The sequence below is a fragment of the Nannobrachium achirus genome, assembly GCF_963921795.1.
Source record: "Nannobrachium achirus genome assembly, chromosome: 17".
Classification (NCBI taxonomy): domain Eukaryota; kingdom Metazoa; phylum Chordata; class Actinopteri; order Myctophiformes; family Myctophidae; genus Nannobrachium; species Nannobrachium achirus.
In genome coordinates this window covers 25,966,426-25,989,837 of record NC_137824.1, presented here as the reverse complement: position 1 = coordinate 25,989,837, position 23,412 = coordinate 25,966,426, and the positions used below count along the sequence as shown (strand labels likewise).

Here is a 23,412-nt window from a genome sequence, read left to right as displayed (position 1 = left end):
CTTTAATGGTATTCGCCCCTGTACAGTTGTCCATGACAACCTTCTTCAGTTTTACCGTGTCGTTTTTGGGGTTAGCTCTGTACATTTTTTGCACTGGTCCACATACTCTTCCTGTGACTCATTTAAGCTTTATATATAATATGTATACATTTTATTGTAAATAGAACCTTTGTTGTTTATCCCTTGTGCTAAATTGGGGGGTTTGTTTTTAGTGGCCTGTCACTAGACAGTGAATATGTGACTCACATATATATTTTTAATGTCTCTCTGGACTAGCCATAAGCTAAAGAACTGAAGCTCACGTGATTTACATTGCAGTGCTCTCCAGCTATTTGTTTACATGCGGAAACATGATATGTATAGCACTCACCCAACAGAGAGAATGTTACAGCGACTAAATGGCCCATAAAGTTACAGTACATGACATACTGTATATATTGATTTGTTGGACAAAACTATTTGGTGTAAAAAAAAATATCTAAATAATAGATGAAATGATTATTATAATGCTAAGAAAGATACATACAGTATATTTTTAAAATAGTGAAGTTAATGTGTAACATTTCTGCTTCTCGTCTCCAGCAGCACCTTTAAATACCTTTTTTTGGGGATGTGAGTGCTTCCTTCCCTTTGGATCTATTTACAACCACTGTAAGACAGACTGAATGAGAACATGTGCTGATGAATATATAAAATGTAAACACGCTCATAAAATCAATACATCCACAACTTATTTTGTGGGAACTGGGTACGAAACCAGCAGCATCAAGAGACTCTAGTTGATATATTGCTTGGTTTCGTACCCAATTGCTCTAGCCTCACTGATGAGTTCTTTACTCAGCGGTCATGTAAAGTCCATGTCAGGCCACTAGATTACGGTACATACTGTAACCTCTGATTGTCAGGGTAATGCTTAGATATGCACCCGTCGTACAGCGGTGTTGCATGCTGAAAATGGACAATCTACAAGTTCACAACGCGTTGTGATGCGATTGCGAAGTGTTGTGAGCTTTTCGATCTCTATCTTCAGTGCGGCTGAGGCTCCGTCGTAGGCTTATCGGGCTTAGGTCATGGCCTCGATCCCTTTGCTGAGACTCAGCCCTTTGTCCTTAATCAAAACAAACAAAATGGTAGGGGACATCGGCATGGTGTACGAAGTAGATGTTTAATGGGAAAATCTCTCCTTTTTTTCTCACATTTGGATAAATAAACCACACGAACAGCTGGAGCCAGTTCCTCCCTCAATCCCTATAGAAAAAGGACTTTGTAGTGAACCTGGACCTGTTGTTTATACAGTTCACTGTGTACCAGAACATCTATAGTATAGATTAATTACAGTACAACCTGTACAACCTGTACAACCTGAGGCGGCAGGGGGGCATACTGTAGGTGTTTGTGTTATGTGCTGACTCAACTGCCAAAAGCTACATTAAATCCCACTCACACACACATCACAAACAGACCTTGATTGTTTGAGTGCTTGTATGGGTCTGTGTGAGGGTCATTGAGTGTCAGGCTATGGGTGAAATTGTCTTATTGCTGTTTCCCACCCCATCACACGCATGCACACGCACACACAAACACACTCTCGCACATTCACACTCACCCTCAGTTACTCATTCCCTGTCTGTATTGGGTAGGACTCAACTGACTTGTCACAATTATTACATAATAATCGTCAAATCGCAATTATTTTGCCATAATCGTCATACTCGTTTCCATGTTGAACAATGTTCATATATTTTCAAACATTTTCAAAAATAGTGGAAATAGCAGATCTACAAGCACACAACGCATTGCGATGCGACACGCTGTGAGGTTGTAGATCGGCTATTTCCACTATCAATGTTCTTTTTTAACTCTTTGAGTGCCACCCCGTTCACCACTAGAGGGCGCCCAGTGGCCATAGAAAATCCCATAGAGATATGCTGGTATATGCAGAAGCCCTGCAGCCATGACTTGCCTGAACACTTTCCTTTGTGCATGTACAGGAAGAGGATGAAGTTAGCTTGAAGTTAGCTATTGGTTACCAAGCATTTTAGAAGCCTTATTTTCGTCAACTTAGCCATGATTAAACCTTGCACACCTCATGCATGGGAAAAAAACAGAGAAGAATGAGCTCTAAAAAATCCAATGCAATCCTGGATTGCATTGAAGTGGATTTGTGCAGTTTGTTCACAGCTTTCAAACAAAAAAATCCGATTGGAAATCCGTTCAGGCATTCTTGAGATAATCGCCATTATGTTTTACATGTTATGTAAACAAACATGGCTGCCCTGTATGTTAGATGGGGTTGTATGGGGGTGGAACATGCAAAATCGCGATTGAAATCATGTTCACTAGATTTGATGGGGTCCAAAAAAAAAAAAAAAAAAAAAAAAAAAATCTTTTTTTTTTAAATATCCCGAACATGTTCGGGATAGGCACTCTGGTATGCGATAATATATCCCGAACATATTCGGGATAGGCACTCAATGAGTTAAATATAAAGTTGTCAAATATGTCGTTTCTTTGTATATTTAGGTTATGTGTCATAGCTGCCTTGTGCAACATCAAAGCCTAAAAGCCAAACAGAACTGTAATTCAGTCAGATAACTGACTGAATGAACCAATATAGAATGAATGAACCAATATATACTAGTAAGACGCCTCAGGGCGACATTCGTGGCCATCTGGCCTGTGATGTATATCGGACCAGTTACCCATATATGGAGACCCCTGGTACCCATATAGAGATCCATGTACTGTATATGGTACATCCCTTTTATGCCCATACATGGAGATCCCTGTCTGAACCAGCCACACAGATATTGGCCATGTCTTGGCCGTCTGGCCAGTGATGTATATCGATGACATCAGGGATCTTCATATGGGCATAAAAGGGATTCTGGGGAATACCCATATATGGACTTTTACATAGGTGATGTCACCTGTGATATCACCTGTGATGTCACAGTGATGTGTCAGGGGAACCACAGTGTTAGGCGTGACCTAAATACCAATTTGGCTCGCCATCGTCAAGGAAAAAATCGATCGCTCTTTTCAATGCAGAAGTCTGTAATCGAGAGACTACCTAAATACAGACAGAGATACGTGGACAAGATGCGCCGGTTTTCATAGTAAACTTGTGACCTACGGTCACAATTATTGTAACAACTGAAGGCAAGTGTATATGTAATATTTAATGTTGGTGTTCAGGCTCTGCTCAGCACTATTAGAAAACCATCATTAACCATTAAGAGCAGGGAGATATATATATAATAACAACCCCCCCATGGAGAACAGAACTAATAGCAGAGCCCACTGGTGGTGCTGGGGTGGCGGTGGGAGCAAACAGGAGACATACGCAGAAGGAATGCAGGATGAATACACAACCACATAATGCAGCACAGTGTGAACCCCTCGAGTATATCTGCCTGAACTAACCTCACAAGCTACGTATCATTTGTCAACGACAAAAACACAATTAAATTGTTAATTGCAATTATTTGAGAGACAATTAATTGTCATGTAAAATGTCATGCATGAATGCCTGCGTGTGTGTGCGTGCATGTGAGTGTGCGTGGGTGTGTGTGTGTGTGTGTGTGTGTGTGTGTGTGTGTGTGTGTGTGCATGCATGCGTGCATTTGCGTGCGTGCACGTGTGCACTTCTGTGTGTCTTGTCTATTCGGCTGTCTGCCAGAAGCTACCTGGCTTTGGTCTGTATTTCATGGAGCGTTTGGGATGGGATGACCCTGGGTCCAGACACCAAGGCAGACATTAAAGCTACCTTTGGTCTCTGGGGAACTAGATCCAGACATGTGTTTGCTTTCACCCCAGGGTACAGGTTGTCCCAGCAGCAAGATTACTTATTTAAACTCATTTTATTTTTAATTGTGGTGGATATTACTCTTTGCTATTACACAAACAGTACTACTATAAAGACTTGTCCACAAACGGTAATATCCTACTACAGAATTGTCCAGTTAACCTCACATTTCTTTCTTCTCCTTCTAATTATTACACTTATTATTATTATTATTATTACAAACATGTTTTTGTCTGGCACCTTTGATTCTTTCATTGTATTAGTTTCTTTGATAATCCTGGTGAAGGCCACTGGCTGGAACATTTACTATAAAGTTGCAATGAAGTGATGCAAGTTTTGCTGTAATAATTCTATTTTCATTCACTGTGAAGTTGCACCAGAACCCCTTAATCACTTCAAGAAATCCTATAGAGTCCATTGTGTATACATGGCACCGTTGCCCCTATCCATGCCAAACTTTGCACACACGCTCCTTGCCTGGCAAACCACAACCTCCGCCCCTGATTTCTCACATGCCCCTCTTCTAGCGTCACCCTGAGGTTGAATTTTGCAGACAACATTATTGTGTATACATGCGACCTGGCGGTCGCTTATCTCCCGATTAGGGAGTCTTACTGGTATAATATAATAGTTCAATAGGCCACAACGCTTTTGCGGCTGCATATGTTGGGAGCATTGAGTTTAAAATAATGTGTATACCAACAACACTATTATGTAACAGATGGTGTCAGTTATGCATGGCAGACTAAGGAATCCATTCCATTTCCATTTCTGACGTTGTTGAATTGTGTTTCTAATTTATCCTTATGTTTTTCTTAATTTCCTCTCTTCTTATCACCATCTCCTCTTCTCTCCTCTCCTCCAGCTTGGGTGGGAGCCCTGGCCATGGGAATGATCTTTTTCTGCTCACCAGTGGTCAGCATGTTCACAGACCACTTCGGCTGTAGAAAGACAGCTGTCAGTGGGGCTACCTTGGCCTTCATAGGGCTGCTCAGCACAGCCTTTGCAAAGTAAGAGAATATATATATACATATATCTTTTTCTTTATTTCTTCATTGTTTTTTTTTTACAACAAGTATAAAGTAAGAGAATATTTAACAACATTTAACAGCAAACATATCATACTGTATCATTGCTGTTGGGCAGACAGTGTATCTTCATATTTCATATGTTTACGTTTTTATTTTTTCATAAATGCATGCCATATTTTATACTTTTATACTGGTAAAATGTATAAAAAGTCTGTGGTTAAGTCTGTGGGTTCCATAAATATTGAACTGAAAAGTATTACCAAGAGCTTGTGACTTCACCAAGTGACTATATTGGATCCATTGGATTCTTTAGTTTTGGACATACACTGTTTCTGCCCGACAGCCAATATAAACTATATGTACATTACCTTGTGATTAACACGTTTACCCGAGCACAGCAAACTGTATAATGTGTGTATAATCTAATCTAATAAAAGAACAAAGCACATTATCATGATTGTTTTTCTAAATAAAAAGATGTTATCCTATATACACCGTGTTCATTTCATGCTCCTTTTCCTCATCAACATTCCTCTTTTTCTTCCCGATCCTCATATCAACTTCTCCCTTTCCTCTTTCCCTTTCTATTCCCAGCTCCCTGAGCCTCCGCTACTTTACCTACGGAATATTATTTGGCTGTGGCTCCTCCTTCGCCTTCCAGCCCTCGCTGGTCATCCTGGGCCACTACTTTCGCCGGCGGCTGGGCCTGGCCAACGGGGTGGTGACGGCTGGCGCCAGCGTCTTCTCCATGGCCATCCCCGTTCTCCTCAAGAAAGTGGTGGAACCCCTCGGACTCAGGACCACCTTCCAGATCCTCAGTCTGTTCATGCTCGTCCAGGCCCTGCTGGCATTAACGTTCAAACCTCTGCTCCCTGCCGGAGGAGGGATGGGACCTCCAGGCATGGGCCCAGGCCCGGAGGACACTCCCAGTCAGTCAGGGGCCACTGGTCAGGGGGTTAGTCGCTGGAGCAAGGCCCTGGCTCGGGTCAGGAGGTACTTCAACCTGCGAGTGTTTCACATCGTCACTTACAGATTGTGGGCATTCGGAGTCGCCACAGCAGTGCTCGGCTACTTTGTGCCCTATATCCATCTAGTAAGAGCCAGTATTCATGTTAAATGTGTGGTGCATTGAATGAAATGGTACTTATGTTAAATCATGATGAATCTATTTATTGTTTAGCTTGTTTGGGTGCAATGGAGTTTGGAGCACAGTTCTTATCCTGCTCCTGTATGAGCTGAATGTGCACCTTTTGTCTGATGTTGTTTTGTTTACATGTGGCACATATACCAACCATGACAGCGTGACTGGTAAATGTCTTGTTTTCATCTTGTGTGTGTGTGTGTGTGTGTGTGTGTGTGTGTGTGTGTGTGTGTGTGTGTGTGTGTGTGTGTGTGTGTGTGTGTGTGTGTGTGTGGTTTATTGCGACCTTACGGTCGCAAGTTACTATGAAAAGCTCCACCGGCTGTCTGTCTGTCTGTCCATCTGTCCTTCACGTCGCACTTTTGCCCCTACTCTATCTCTACCACCGTTGGCCCAATGCCCAATGCCAAACTTTGCACCCACACTGTTTACAGTTTAGGCATTTAGCAGACGCTTTTAATCCAAAGTGACTTACAATAAGCAGGTAATACACATCACTATACTAAGCAAGATAATATGTCAGTACATTAACAACAATATAACAAATGCATAGGAATATCAATCTAGAAAAACAATAACAAAGGTAGACCACGCACCTAATTAGTAAAAAACATCTAAAACCTAAAAAATGCTATCTAGCTTCATTTATGGTCATTGATGGTCATACACTCCTTGGATACATACACACTCCTTGGATGGCAAATCACAATCTCCAGCCCTGATTTTTCACAGGACCCTCTTCTAGCTCCACCAACAGGCTGATTTTTGCTAAACATGTTTATGGACACTGTTCCTACAGATTTCGGCCTAAAATCACGCAAAGCGGTACACAGTATCTCTAAAGTCATGTCATCAACATGGATCTGTCCCATTTCCCATATTCCCTCCTGATTGGCTACGATTGCCTTCTAAAGTTTGTGTATGCGACGCGGCGGTCGCTTATCTCCCGATTAGGGAGTCTTACTGGTCATAGCAAAATGGAGATACCTATTGTAACTGGTACCACCGCAGAAGTGGTTTTCATTATATTACCAGTTCTTTATGTCTGTCTGTCAGTCAATCATTCCATGTGGCCAGCCTATGACACATCTATGACGTACAGTATGACTCAAAGTTTTGACAAGGTTTCAGCCCAATCAGAGCCCATTGACTTCTGTTATAAATTTGAAGTTAAATATTTTAAAAATAAAATAAATGTGGACACTGCCACGGCACTGATCCGTCCAGCATTTTGCGGACACACAGACAAACAGACAGACTCTGAGGAGCCACACTGTTAAAATAGGGACATTTTCAGTAGAATGGGAGAGCAAGAGATGGGAGTCTGGATGAAATAATTAAAAAGGACGGAGGGGGCAAGAAAGAAGCGAGTGAAAGAGAGACGTATGTTGGGATGTGCATTCCCCTAATGTGGAATGCTCGATGGCAGGGAAAATGAGCTGGCGAAGATGACTTTTCATGCAAATATAAAATGACGGCTTTGCAAGCTCTACTGCCGTGAATGCCAATCACTGAGTAGAGCTGTAACTGCAGAGCTCTGTGCACTTTTGCCAAAAACGGCATGATCAACTGCAGAGCAGTCAAACGTATCCCATAACGATCAGCATCCCAAATTTAGGTTGAGGTGCAGAGGCTGCAAAAGGAACCTTCTCCACTAATTTTGGTGTTAAGATGGAAAGGCGATGGAAAGGGATAGCTATTGAATAAATGAATGAGAAGGAGAAGGATGGAATACTAAATGCAGTGTAAAACTATGGATTTGGGTCTCTCTCTCCATCCAGATGTCGGATGTTTCTTCTCTGGCCTCCTGTCAGGCCTGTTGTTTCAGGCCCAGGCCCAGATGTAAACAACACCCCGGCCTTTGTATTGGCTCAACCACTTCAGGAAACCTCTCCTGTATGGCCTCTCTGTGTTCCTAAACATGCCTATCCTATGGCCCTTGATGTCAGACCCTGGCATGTAGCGCCCTTCAAAGCTGTGCAAATAGTTCAGGAAAAGCTTCAGAGGGTGGTTTCATGTTTTGGATCTTATTCGGGTGTTGGGGTGGAGGGGAGTGAGAATGTGTGATCTATAGCCTATGTATTGGGTCTTCCTGTCCCGCTGTTATAGTATAATATAATCCAACTTGTTTCAGTTGAAAATACTTAGTTGTGTGTCATAGCTCAGCGCACACACACAGGCTTTGTGCTCCTTGTTAAAAGTTAAAATCTGACCCCCGAAGTCTCATCTCTCTGCCCTTCTACAGTTTTCTGTATCTCTGCACACTCCTACTGTACAGTATCTACGTAATAATGAGAAAAAAAGCAGGAAAAAAGAAAGAACATAACCTGTTTTTGGCTGTGGAATGAGTGAAATTCTTTGCATTTTCTCCAAGCACGCACGCACACACACACACACACACACACACACACACACACACACACACACACACACACACACACACACACACACACACGTAAACGTGCTGGAGCTCATGTGTTACTTTTTTATATACAATTTGTCAGCTGATCCTGACAGCATATTAGTTCCAGCTTTGAGTGAGCACAGCCACAACAACGTCCACAGCACCAAAGGTCCATTGAGCTGTTGTTCTCTCTCTGTCTGTTTCTCAGATCAACTTTGTCAAGGAACAGTTTAAAGAGACTCAGAAGGAATGGGTGCTGCTGGTGTGCATAGGTGCGTCATCAGGTGTGGGCCGACTCGCCTTTGGCAAGATTGGGGACCTCATCCCAGGGCTAAACAAGATCTACATGCAGGTGAGGGAAGATCTGAATCCACATTTCTTAACTCTTTACGATTTTACGATCTAGAGTATTCTAGACAGACATGAGTTACATAGTTACAGAGTAAAATCCTCAGAAGTTAAATTAACACTGAGAATGTGCAGTGTGCCTTGAACTGCCTTCATATAGGCAAACCTCTGTATATATAGCTTATTTATAATTTGTAGACTGTGTTGTAAGGCTTTGAATTGAGTACCTGGGTTCAAGTAGCTCTTGTAAATGTGATTATCCTTGTGCTGGCTTTGCTGGAGTTGTACATTCAGGGAGAGCATTAGATGTGGTGGGGGAAACAATAAAAGACACTGGGCCCTATTATGATCCAGGTCTTATGCCTTATGCCTTAACTTCTTTGCTGATCTGCAAGTTCACAACGTGCAGATGTAGATCAGCATTTGAAGTATTTAAAAATGTTTTTCAAAATAGTAAAAAAAAGGTAAAGAAGTTAAGGCATAAGGCATAAGACCTGGATCATAATAGGGCCCACTGTGTTTACAATGATGTAACCACAGTCTCTCCCCTGCTGTTTCAATAAAGAAACATACCGGTTGGAAAGAAATCTGTGATGCACAGCCTTGTTTATTGAAGGCTTTGATACTGAAATACAATATAGTTTAACCCAGAGTTGGCTAATCGTTGAATTTATTTATTTATTTATACAATGGTTTGATTGTTAATGGGATTGAATGCAGTCCCCTTTTGCTCATGGTTTAAGCACAAAATCCGTGTTCACAGTTCACATGAATGAAGTCATGAATTCTGGGCTCAGTGTAATGCAATAGTATTGCTTGATTATTTTGCTGTTTGAAAACAGCTAATTAGATAATTAGCTTGGCTACAGCAACTGTGCTCTCTTAAACATACTATTTTGAATTACAAACTATCACAAACGGAGACAAAGCAGCAGCTTATATGATGATCTGAGGCACTCAACAACTTTAAATAAATTGTGACATCACATTCCATCCTTGTCCCTTGTAGGCCCATATATGGAGATCCCTGATGTACAGTTGTACAAAACAACATTTTTCAGTTGAACCGTCGATCCGACCAATAAATAAAAGGGGACTGAGAGACGGGTACTGACACGCGATGACGCATGTCTGGGGTCTCACAGCACACAGTTGGTTCTACAGACAGGGATCTCCATATACAGTATGGGCATAAAACGGATTGTATGTATGATGTCAGACGTCATAGACGTCATAGGACTTTCACATAACGAGTAACCGAGTAAGCATGTCTGAGGTCTTACAGCACACAGTTGGTTCTACAGACCCTTAAGCGTCTTACTGGTATACATTTTTGTGTGTGTGTGTGTGTGTGTGTGTGTGTGTGTGTGTGTGTGTGTGTGTGCGTGTGCGTGCGTGTGCGTGTAAATGAGAGAGTGAAAGAGAGAGAGAGAGAGAGAGAGAGAGAGAGAGATGCATTTCCACTTCACAGTGTTATTATGCAGACAAGTAAGTAGGATAAAATCTCACTTGCCATTTGCGATTCTCCCCTTCAATTTCAGGTGGTGTCCTTCATAGCACTGGGCTTGATGTCCATGTTGATTCCGCAGTGCACTGTGTTTGAGGGTCTAGTGGTGGTGTGTGTGATCCTGGGGCTGTGCGACGGATGCTTCCTTACTATCATGGCTCCCATTGCCTTTGAGCTGGTTGGGCCCATGAAGGCTTCACAGGCTATAGGCTACCTGCTTGGCCTCATGGCGGTTCCTATGACTGCTGGGCCACCCATTGCCGGTAAGTGGATGTGATATTTTTGGTTAACCCACTCTTCATTGAAGTCAATCTTGAAAGAACTACTTGTTTAGAAGGCATTTGAAGAGTCTTCAAATGCCTTCTAAACGGGTAGTTCTTTCAATATGTATTCAAAAAATGTTCAAAATAGTATAAAGCTCACTGCACGCCACTTTGTGTCTCGCAAACTCTAAAATGACACGGATGCTTCCCCGGCTTTTTTTTTTTTTTTTGTTATTTGGTTTCTGTTAGAAAGTTAAAGCTCTATATTTTGATTGTAATTGTTATAGAGTGTTCAATAACAGGGGTCTCCTCGTCTCTCCAGCCAATTCCAGCCAATCAGGAGAGAGAACCGCACAAAAGATCTTTAATTAGCTTAAATGTTATTGTGTTTCACTTCTAATTGTCTGCCCACTTCTTTGTGTCACTCCCAATTTCACTTGTGTATCCTGTCTCCTGTCAATTCCCTCTCCTAATTGGATAACATTAGTATCCCGACCTCAAATGGCATATTCTGTTTACTAAAGAGCTGGAGAGACAGGGAGACTGAACAAAAACACTACATAGCAATGATTGCTATTAGAATATAGAGCCATTGATTAACACTTATTTTAACAAAACAAATGTCAAAATCATATCATGTACTGCACCTTTAACTAGTACTCGTTGAGGTAACGCAACTCAAATTGTGAAAAATATAAATTGTATGGTTGACCAAAGATAGAATTGTATAGAGTTGTAACGTGGCAAAGACATGTGAGGTGGGATAAGCTGTACACTTGTTAGAATTTACGCTCTGGGACCATGGCCAGGGACAGACTGTCTCTGCCAATTTATCTACAGGAGTACACACACACACACACACACACACACGACATGGCCGGCACACAGGCACATGCACACACAAACACAGGCAGCAGACTCAGGCCAAGTACAAAGTTTAGCAATGAACCTGTTGATACTGGATGCAGAAATGGTTGTACATGGTGTCCCGCTGCTCTCCCAGATGACATTTCCTAACTCTTTTACGTCTGCTTACATGTGAGTTTAAAGTTCCCCCTCCTCCCCTCCACCTGTCCCTTTCTCATCTCCTGCACTGCAATCCCTCCCCAGTAGCAGGAGCAGAGCCAGAGGCACCAGGGGGCTGAATGGTAACTCCATTCTCGGCCCAAGTATACCTGTCGGCCATTTCTTATAAAACTCTGTGACCCCCCCAACGCACGCACGCGCGCGCACACGCACACACACACGCACACATGCATCTTTCCAAAACAGTGGGTCAGAACCCATTTGTGGGTTGCAGACACATTTCGGGGTCACGACTCGATTAAAGATCCTGTGTATATATCCTGTGTGTGTGTGTGTGTGTGTGTGTGTGTGTGTGTGTGTATATATATATATATATATATATATATATATATATATTCTTAAAAAAAAAAAATATATATATATATTCTTAAAATAAATATATATATATATTAGGGCTGGGACTTTAACTGATTAATTGCGATTAATTAATTACAGAAAATTAACGCGATTAAAATAATTAACGCATTTTAATCGCACTTACTTTTTGCAACACATAACCGTCAGTTTCGGGCATACTGATCATAGCGATGCACCAACCAAGAAGAGACAACAAACGCAAAGGGAGAAGTAGCCGATCAGAGCGCTTTGCTTGGCCCAGTGGATGCGAAATTTAGATTTAAAAAACTCACTTTACTTGAAAAAAAATGCTTCTCAGGTTAAATATCAATTTGCGATTAAAATGCGATTAATTGCGATTAATTAATCACAGAGCCTGTAATTAATTAGATTAAAAGTTTTAATCGCATCCCAGCCCTAATATATATATATATATATATATATATATATATATATATATATATATATATAATACATTTTAAAACTAAGAAAAAATATATATAATTAAGAATTAGTGAAAATAGACTATCTACAAGCTCACAACGTGGCGTGAAGTAACGCGTTGTGTGCTTGTAGAGCTGCTGTTTTCGCTAGTTTGGGTCCAGGGCAAACGTCTAATCTCTCTTTTGGCTCTCGACCTGAAAAGTTTGGGCACCACTGCCTTAGGTCCTCCCTATGTCACACTGTGGGCCATATTGAATCAAAACCAACATGTACCTTTACATCTCCATGGAACTGGTTGAACCCCTGTTTCAGAAACATTGCTCTGTCAGTGATCTGTCTCACAGTGTCTGGAAAGAGTTAAGATCTACAGTATAACATGCTGCTGCCAGAGGACTGAATATCTTGGCTAAGTGTATGGATTGCCCTGGATGCTGCACTACTGGGACAAACATTTGGACATTTTATTTCCTGATGTTATTTATGTTTGTTAACAAACAATACCATCGAGACAGTGTTCCAAAATGGATCCCAGTCTATTTACAATCCCATTTACCCCAGAGTATACAACAGAGCCCGGCCAATATTGGATTTTGATGCCAAATAATCCCTCAAATCTTGTGTTATCAATCTCTTCTTCTCTCAGTTAATTCCCATCAGGGTTGCCACAGAGGATCATCTGTCTCCATCTGGTTCTGTTCTCTGCATCTTCATTATTTTATTTATTCTAACCTGGGCTGATCCTCTAATGTATTCATTTCTGATCCTGTCAATCATTGTCCCTCCAAGTGAGAATCGTAGCATCCTCTATTCTTTCACCTGCGGAACAGCTCCTGTCTTTTAGTCAGTGCCGCCGTTTCCAAGCGGTACAGCATGGCTGCTCTCACTACTGTTTTATAATGTACATCTTCCCTCTCCCTCTCACTCCTGGCACTTTCCTCCATCCGTTCCACCCAGATTTGTGTTATCAAACATAAAGATATCAGATACCGGGGGCATGGTGGCCCAGTGGTTAGCGCTTCGCCTCACAGCTAGAAGGTCCTGGGTTCGATTCCCGCCGGGGGACGCTGTGGGTACTGGTGGCGTGTTTCTCCCTCTGTGTCATCAGCGCCCACACCTTAGGTGGGGTCGGCGATAGGGCCTTTCTGTGTGGAGTTTGCATGTTCTCCCTGTGTCTCCTAGGGTTGATACCCTCACAAAAACATGCAGTAATCCTGGTCTCAATAATGCCTCCCCCTGGCCAGCCGGGGTGCTTGATGGAGGGGAAAGGAACTGGTTGGAATAACGTGTTCCTTCCACGCGCTACGTCCATCCCGGGGAAATCCCCCCTGTCAGGTGAAAAGAAACAACTTGGACTCCTCATGCATTGAAGGAAGCATGAGGTCAGTCCGTTGTCTCCCCAGGCGCGGCAGAGGGAGAGCAGAGCCCAGGATTACAGGCAATTGGCACTGGGTGAAAAATGGGTTGCAAAATCGTGGGATAAAAATTATAGAAAAAAAAATATATATATATATCAGATACCAGATATAATGGAGGCAGGATATTTTACAGTTTAACAATAAAGTAAACCTCACCTTTAGATGTACCCAACATACTGTAAGCACGACTCGATAGATCAAACATGTTACTCTGCTGCCTTTCTTTAAACTCTATGAACTTCGTAGGCATGTTTAAATGAATGACTGTATGTAAATATACAGTACATAACACTGTAGTTGAGTTGACACTCAGGCAAGTATCTTTCCAAATCCCCCATGGAAAGGAAAGGAAAACTTCACAGAAGGTGCAACCAGTGTACTTTGACATAACTACAGTATGTTAGGAAGACTATAATGATTATTATTCATGATTCCTTGTGTTTGTGTGTGTTTTTGAGACTTTTGACTTGACGTGGACTTGCACTGTGATTACTTGTTTTTATGCACAGACTTAACTTGAGACTTGACAAACTAGACTCATGACTTTAGTTGAGACGTGCGCCTCAGGACTCGAGACAGACATGGGAATTGAGCAGTGTTGACCAATAGCTCCTCCTGTGTTCCCTGCCAACATGTAGGTCTTCTTCATGACATCTTTGGGAACTACACGGTAGCCTTCTCCCTGGCCGGGGTGCCTCCTATGGTGGGGGGCGTGGTGCTGTTCTTTGTGCCCCTCGTCCACCGCAGGCTCCAGCGACGCCAGGCTGGAGCGTCCCAAGAAGACCCGGCGCCTACCACCCACATGCTGCCCTCTGACCCGTCAGCAGAGGAGCCCAAGAGCTGCTCCAACGGAGACATGCTGCCTGGCTACACCGACGTGGAGACGCACATCTGATGTGGCACTATGAAGGTAAGCCATGGTATCATCATGGCTGCCGGGGCATTGTCATATATATGTGATACTTTTGGTGGAGTATTGACAGGCAAAATTTAGAGGAATTTGGTGATCTCTCTCATTTCGGGCTCATATTTTTCAACGTGATAATTTCTTTTCTTTTCTTTGTTCTTTTTTTTAAAGATTTGTTTTGGGGCTTTCATGCCTTTGTTTGATAGGACAGTAGAAAACAGGAAATGGGTTGAGAGATGGGGAGTGACACGCAGCAACGTCGGGATCGGGATTCGAGCCAGCGACACGCTGTCAGACATCAGAGCCTATGTGGTATGCGCCAGGACCGCAAGGCCAGCGGGCTCCCAATGTGATAATTTCTAATAGGGATTCTGCCCACCAGCACTTTTTTTGCCCGTCCACTCATTGCCCTTGCCCAGACCAGAGTCATTTCTATGGACCACAATCCCCATGGGGTTCTGCTCTTGTCCCTTCACCCTCAACCAGGAACTACCTGTTCGGTGTCCTTATCTGTTCACCCTACACTCTCTGACTCTTTTCTTTGTCATTTGGCCCATATGATGGGAAGGACAAAAGAGAAGATAAAACAATCGAAACCTATGACTGGGATAACCGTAACACAATCTGAGTTTAATGTTACAGTCATCTTTGATTCAAAGATATTCTTATTCAGTTGTAAACTGAACTGAACTGTGCACACATGCTGTGTAACCTCCAAGAGAGGAAAAAAAAGAAATGTATTTTAAATGTTAACCTCTGACTTTGGAGCGTTTATCTTACTACCTTCCTAAATGACAGCTCATTTACAAAGAGACATACAGTAGTAAGGGTTATTGGATTCATGATTACTGTTCGCAAAGTCAGAGGTCCATTCTTTTCAGTTTTAATTATCAATATATTCTCTTGTGACAGACAGATGAAGGGTGGATTATTTGTTACAGATAAGCCACCCTCTCACAGGACTCAGTGGGAGAATCTCTTATAAAGAGACCAGCCACCTCACACATTCACCTCAACTCAGCCGTACACTGTGTTAAACTGTACTTCACACCCCAGGACGCTGTCCTGCATGTAATCCGGTCAGGGTTGGTTTTGCACAATCATGGGTGTATTCAATGGAAATGTTGCCGCTTCTTAACCTAAATGCCATGGTTCTAATACGAGGCGTACGCTAGGCCGTGACCACTTCCCATCATTGGGCGCTATATATGGAATGGAATTATACATTCCATATGACCGATGATGTGAAACGACCTCAGGGGGTACACAGAAGACAGGGTATTTTCCCCCCTCGCTACATATAGTATATGGTCTCCTCACATCAGAACTATGGGATTTAAGTTAAAAATCTGTGAAGTTTCCCTTTAAGTTGTAGCTGGTTATTTGTGAGGGTTTGATGTTGTTTCATATTTTGTTAGTCCATATGGAATTGTTTGTTTGTGTCAGGGTGGTAAGTTTCAGTGTCAAGTTTTCAAAACATAGTGTATGCACATCCCATCAATACGAGTGTATCTACCACGTGCTTGGTACATATACATATAGGTAAAGAAAAGCATCCTATGCCTGATGAAAACATGTCAAGTTAGTCCCGAAACAGCGTTAAATTCAAGCAAGACACTATCAATTGTATGGGTATTTCGCTTTAACAACGGTTAATACTATTTGAAGTTTATCACTCCCTGATGTCTACTATTCCAATGTTTGGGAGTGTTCACAATTATTTAACACAGTTTAAAGCATTAAGGTGCTGGTCCAGCTGTGCTATCTTTGATTAATTCCTCGTACAGTTTGAAAGTAACCGCTAGCTTCAAATGTAGTGAAGGTTGTGTATTGTTCCCTAAATGTGTCCGATGTGTCCCTTTAAATGGAAATACCCAAATGTAGAAGACTTGGTGTAGTGTACACATGAAGAATTGGACCGCTCCTCATACATAGCATAATAGAGCCGTTGTTCTGTTCTAATACAGCAATAATTTGATCAGAATGGAGTGGAAGTGAGTGAAACATAATTGTAAAAACTGCATCTTAATCATCTAAATCAATCAGTGCATCGGTATTCATAAAATGTGCCCATAAAGGAATTTGGCTATGTCATGAACATATAAATAAATACTTAGCTGAGGCTGTTATGCCTTGTTTAATTACTCCATCACAGCCGCAAACGTCCTAAAATCACTCTCCCTCCTCTCTGCTCCACTCTCTTCGCTCTATACACAGCTGGACTTAGCTCGCTTGCACTCAACATCTGCCGGGCTCATTCACAGCATTTCAGGATGCAAATGTCCCTAATGTGTACGCTTTGTGGGCCAGGCATCCAGAATTTGGGAAAATAGATGGCCCAATTGAGGCATATGCACTGGGCGAGCACATTTTATTGAAAAGGATATGTGTCCATTTTCCCATATCCCATCCAGTTCTAAGTATGTTCACACCTAGGGTAAATCGAAGTGACTTCATCAACCTTGCCAGCCTGCCCAGAAGGGAGCCAGATGTGTTTGCAGCAGGCATTGATTCTTCTATTGTAGCAGGAAACTAGTATTTGGTAGGATCTTGATGTTAGACAGAGATCCATTATGATTATGCACTTTATTGCAGATAAACTTATGCAATCAAAGTCAGCAGAGCCTGCTTCATGTGATAAAACAAAACCTTATAGATGATACAAAGTATGTAATAGAATGTACTGTTACTAGTACACGGCCTTAACCCTCAGCTTTTGGCATGAATTGTTGCAGAAAGTTTTGTCAGTCTGTACATTTTTTAGCCAGGGGTTAGGTAATTTAAAATAGGTAATCTTACTCACTACATGAGCCATAGCTTCGCCAATTTTTAACTAGGACAAGTGGTTATGTTTTTCTTTTTCAATAGTAATTATTTTATTTTTATTATGATTTATACGCATGGAAACATTGTGCATTTACATGTAACTGAAAGCATCAAGTAGTATACAGCTGTAACAATAGACTGAGTTCTTTTTCTCATTCAAAATCAACTGGGCATTTTGTATCATGTTGCAGTGTTTCCTCTGTCTATATGTACGTTTGTGCCTACTTTTGGAAAACATAAATTGTTGGTATAATGGACAGTATGTGACACAGCTTTGTTACAACCTGTCAATAAGGAGACTACGTATATAGATTAATGGCTTTTAACCTCATCAGACTCAGTTGTTGGACAACCTGTTCAGGGTGGCGATTTGCTGCTTCGGTGTCTTTCTTTCCTCATGAGTGGTCGACTAAATCCAGAAACAAAACCATACACTGCCTCATTTAGACTCTTCAATCCACAAGAAGAGAGATTTTAGTTACTGTTACTGAGTTTTGACCACTTACCTCCCGAGAATATGACATGTTCTGCAGAACAAGGAACTTGCTAAATAATGGTGCGAGATGCGATGGCTGACTTTTTGTTCCTGTTATAGAGTGTGGTTTTGTGCTGAGAGGAGATAGGAATTAAAAGTCAATAGCTAGATGTCATGCCACTACTCAGCCAATGAACTGCTCTTGATGCAAGATCTCAACCTCTTCTTTCCACGTCAACACTGCATTGATTCAAATGCTCTCTGTGTGACAATGCCATGAGCCCAAATGCTACATTCATCTCACCTCAGCTCATTGCTTTTGGCTACAGGACAAACGGTATTGCATAGGAAAAGAACACTCTTACCTCAGTAATCTAGTTGGAACATAATGTTGGCATTATTTTATACATATTTTCATATAGTTTGCTGTTTGCAGTCATAATATGGTTTCAGGGCCACAGATCTGCTGCCTGTTGCAGCAGTATCAACTGCCAAAAGCCTGTTTTCAATCAACCTTGCTTCCTCCACAATTCCATAACTTCTTATATAGGCACCACATGGAAGTACAGTACATGTAGAACTCTCACAGCCCACAGGGGAGTGGGTGAAATCTGAGTTTAAAATTAGCTTTATCATGTTGCCCCATTTTTTATGGGCTTTCTGTCATGATCATTCCTCTTCACCTTGACCACCACACCTCTGCCAGCTTACAGTATCCTGTCTCATGGGTTCACATTGAGATTGTAGAAATTGCTAATGCAGCAGCATTAGCTTGTTTTCTTCAATAGAGCTAGACTTGGCTTTAGGTCCCACAGATCAAGAGCAGTAGAAATCACCCAGCTAAGGCTAAAAGATCCTTACGCGTCTGGGTGTTTTTTTTTTATTATTTTATTTTTTGTGTGTGTGCATATTTCACATGATCCACACAAAATGTTTTTTTTTTTTTTTTTTTTTTTTCACATAGTGAAAAAAGGCAACAACCAGTATGAATGAGGCATCAACTATATGCAAAAATTACTTTTTCATATTGTTTATGCATCATGCTCCTGGCGGTGGAAAGATCCTAAGAGTGTAAAACAAGTTGTTTGAAAAACTAAGAAAAGGATACTGTAATGAATGCGTGAATACAATTGGTTAATGTTGTTTTTGTTTTTACGTATATTGCTTTCTATGTTACAATGCTTAATGGTTAGCCATTATCCTAACCCAATGTCTGCGTAGAACCAGCTGATTAGTTAGACATTGTTGCTCTAGCTGCAAACTGAAAATACAATAATTTCACGGGATATGTACTCAATCTTCAATCTTTTTTTTTTTTTTTTTTGCTTAATAGTTAATTTTCCAAATTATGTTGAAACGTGAAAATAATAAATATTGTAGTTGCATATGTCTCTTATGAGTGTAATATAATATGTAAACATTGGAGTTGAATGTTGGAAGAGTGATATACATCTGGATGGTTGCATGGTGCTGAGCCAGTGTTTGGCATGCCAAAGTCTTGCTGTCTATGCAACTTTGATGGGCTCATGGTCCACTGTCTGTGACCACAATGCAGTCTAATGTCTGCTTATGACAAACTCAAGAGGATAAATGCATACTTGGGAGCAACAGAATTTCGCCCAATGTAGCAGTTGTAGCCGTAGAGCCTGTAGTAGTTCCAGAAATACACTCACAAAGCTACAGTAGAGCCCCTTGTACAGTATGTTACCTAAGCTATCGACAATTATTGCAGTTATACGCTCACGTTAACACTTTTTAAGATAATTCCTTATTTTTCTAATTAGGAACATTTCATATGATTTTTGATACATTTTCACTGTTTTCTTTTTTCTGTGTACACGATCTGAGTTACAGAAGAATGCATTGAATATTAATTATTGTAAAAGGTGGCATAATTAATATGCTTCAGTTAGTCAACCACTGCAAAAAAGAATCTACATTAAATCAGGATGATTCTAAAATAGATAAAAGATAGTGACTCCTTTAAATTATTTGACCATTTAAAATACATTTTCAGTTTGCATGGTGATTGGTAGAAATCTATCTCGAGCATTTCAGTTTCATCCCATTAAACTATTTTCTCGATGAATCATCTGACTGACACGTGAAAAAAATATTATCCATACAATTTTGATGAAGATTCAAGTTCAAATTCAAAGGCAATCCCACCCAGTAATATTGGATTCTTCTGTGCCATTTCAAGTGTGTGCTTGTTTCATCTCACCTTCGCTGACTGTTTAAATGTTCTGCTTTACCATGAGAGTGAACAGCCTCAGTCTGAGACCATGTACAGTTCTATATGGGTCAGGACAGGAACATAACTCTCCCCCACTTCAAGAATAGCCTGGGGTCTATAAATTATGAGGACAAGTCAGGATTTGCAAAGTCAATGTGATGTGAGTACCACCACTACCACATCATGTCCAAAAATAATTATTTTGCCAATACTTGTCCTATGAACACAAGATTTCATTAAAGCATTGGTTCATCAGTATTGCCTGCTAGACCCAAATCCTTTATGTACCTTGAATGAAATCCACTTGCCCTTAAAGTTGTAAAGTTTTATGTTATATATGTTTCAGTATATTCACTGCTGGTAATGTATACTGTACATTATACATATCTGTATGACTGTGTGTTTACAATTAGATGAGGTGCTTGTCATCAAGCTTGTCTAATTGTATATCCTCAAATATTCCAACGTTTCTATATTACTGTTGATATGTATATGTATGATTCCTTGTGGTCCCAGGTAATGCTTCCTAGTCTAGAGCCCTGATTATTGAAAGTGATATTTGCGGCTCTTGTAACGCATTACCTGACCATGTCACCTCAAGTTTCTTCTCTTTTTGCCTTTGATAAGGTTGCTACATTTTTATCACTGTTGCCTCTCATGTCCTACTGTACAACTGTCAACCTCTTTTTTCAAGAACTTTTAACCTTTTATACGAGTCTTGTTCCATTTCAGCTTTTTTTCATGAATTGTTCTAACAAGGCTTGTGACACCACACAATCAAAAGATTTGAAATTATGCTGCTAAACCAAAACATGCAATGTTTTTGGCGAAGTTATTTTGTATCTGTATAACAGATAAAAGCAGACCCAGTTGTCAGTCATTGTTTTCTATTAAACTAATAATAAAGGTGTAATATGATCATAAGTTTCCATGTTGTTGTGGTCTCACTGAAATTTAAGTGCAGTAATTGAGTAAGCGTATGTACTGTTCTTACATTCCACCACTACCTATACCTCAGACATGCACCTAATCACACAGAACAATCTGGATAGTGCGTGTTTTTTGTGTTCCAGAGAAGGTCATTTGTGCACATCATGTGCATGTTGCAAAATAGATCATCATCAGTCACTTGTCAAGCAAGAGCTGTGATCCTCATCATCACATGTGATGACAAGAACAGAGGAGCATATTCACAAGAAGCCATATATAACTAGTGCTCAGCTGAGTTTGCCCATACCCACTTAAGCCTGTTTTAGACTTTGTCGTACAATGGTATCCCTCGCGATGAGAGTGAAATAAATTATTTTAAAAATGACGATATAGGCCTACGGTATGCCCAAAATAGGGATGCCAGGTTCAAAGTAGCCTGATAAATCAGTCCGCACATTACCACCCCCTGTTGGTGGGTGCTGTGTGAAACGTAGTGTGTGAAGAGTCTGACGCTTGCAGTCACGCAAGGTTCAAAGCTGTTAAACAAGTTATCTACAGAGAGAGAGAGACTGCTTTAGTAACAGATGTAATAGCAGTGATATTCCACCAGAGGGCAACATAACTCATCTCTTGAAGTGAAGTAATGCAATACACCAAGCTAAGAAGATTTCTGCACACACAATTTCACACACAAAAGTCTGGGGGCAATTAGACTGACTGTTAAAAACAAACGTTGCGCCATACACTGATGTCATTCTAAGTTGGTTCCCAATTTCAAGAAATCTTGGTGAAATCAGTTGTGCTTTCCAACTGAGAGTCAGTTCACAATGCAGAAGTGTAATACCAGCAGCATGCAGGGCATCAAGGGCAGCTACTAGTGTACTGCCTTGTTCAGTAGTACAGAGTGACACAACAAGTCTGGGCTATTTAGTCTACAGTAATTTAGGAAAACCACTATGCATTATTTTCACCCACTCAATAGTCTTCCGATTCAAAGCACACACACCACAAACACACACACACACACACACACACACACACACACACACACACACACACACACACACACACACACACACACACAAGCCCTCTCTCTCACATACACACATGCGCACACACACACACACACACGGGTCAGCAGGTCACCCACACACACACACACACACACACACACACACACACACACACACACACACACACACACACACACACAGTTCAGGCAATCTCCAAAAGTGAACAATAGGCCTATATATTTCACATATAATTTAACATTTCTAATTTGTAAACATATAAAGATACAAGATTGTGTTTTATAGTATCTCCTTAAGGCATTTTATAGCCTAATATGCCTAAGGGCTCTATTATGATCCAGGTCTTATGCCTTATGCCTTAACTTCTTTGCCTTTTTGTTTTACTATATAGACATATTTTTTTAAATATTTCAAATAGCTGATCTGCAAGCTCACAACGTGCAGATGTAGATCAGCATTTGAAGTATTTAAAAATGTTTTTCAAAATAGTAAAAAAAGGCAAAGAAGTTAAGGCATAAGGCATAAGACCTGGATCATAATAGAGCCCTAAATGTTTTGTGGTTACAAAACGCTTTACTGGAGTTTTCAAGCTTTTGTAGCCTCCACTGGTGCCAGGCAGGCCTGGCAGGCCAATAGTGGGGTTTGAATAAATACCAACCATGCTGCTGGTAATTCTTTGCCAATGACTTGCACACAGACCCTTTATTTTACCACTAAGGTGCATGGTAGGCCTTTAGGCATACATAAAACATAGGTACACCAGTATACACACATTTAGCCAGAAGTAGCAAAGGCATCAATATAAAAAGATTTTAGCATAAAGAGTGATTTAGATTTAGATAGGTAGGACTGCCACAGTTAAGTGACAAATATACTTTTGACTCCATAACATTTTCTAGGAAGGGAAAGCTTTACTTTTAAAAGCAAGTACTGCAGTCCACAAAGTGCTGAGCTACAACAATCATGTTGATAGAAATTATAAGAGTATATTAGTTTATTATAAGAGCTTTTTATACTATAGCAGAGGTGGCATTGTGGTTGTGGTAATAACAGTAGTATTATGCACAGTACATTGTGCAATGTTGGGTGTTTTCTTTCTTCAGATTTGAGGGAAAATAGCTCACAACGCGTCGCATTGTGACACATTGTGAGCTCGTTATTCTAGTCGACTTATATAGAGTTAAAGTTAAAACTGATTTTGATGCTATAGCCTATATGTATATT

At 40.9% G+C, this 23,412-nt stretch overlaps 1 protein-coding gene across 2 annotated transcripts in view; it reads left to right on the top strand.

Annotated features, from left to right (window-relative positions):
* slc16a2 (solute carrier family 16 member 2) overlaps nucleotides 1-21,140 on the top strand; it is a 32,290-nt gene extending 11,150 nt beyond the window's left edge. For both annotated transcript variants that reach the window (XM_080746405.1, XM_080746404.1), the window contains exons 3-7: nucleotides 4,674-4,818; nucleotides 5,434-5,932; nucleotides 8,593-8,736; nucleotides 10,274-10,502; nucleotides 14,422-21,140. In XM_080746405.1, coding sequence (XP_080602531.1) covers nucleotides 4,674-4,818; nucleotides 5,434-5,932; nucleotides 8,593-8,736; nucleotides 10,274-10,502; nucleotides 14,422-14,678 — 1,274 coding nt within the window. In that variant the 3' untranslated portion in view covers nucleotides 14,679-21,140. The remainder of the gene's footprint in view (nucleotides 1-4,673; nucleotides 4,819-5,433; nucleotides 5,933-8,592; nucleotides 8,737-10,273; nucleotides 10,503-14,421) is intronic.
* Nucleotides 21,141-23,412: the final 2,272 nt, after the last annotated feature.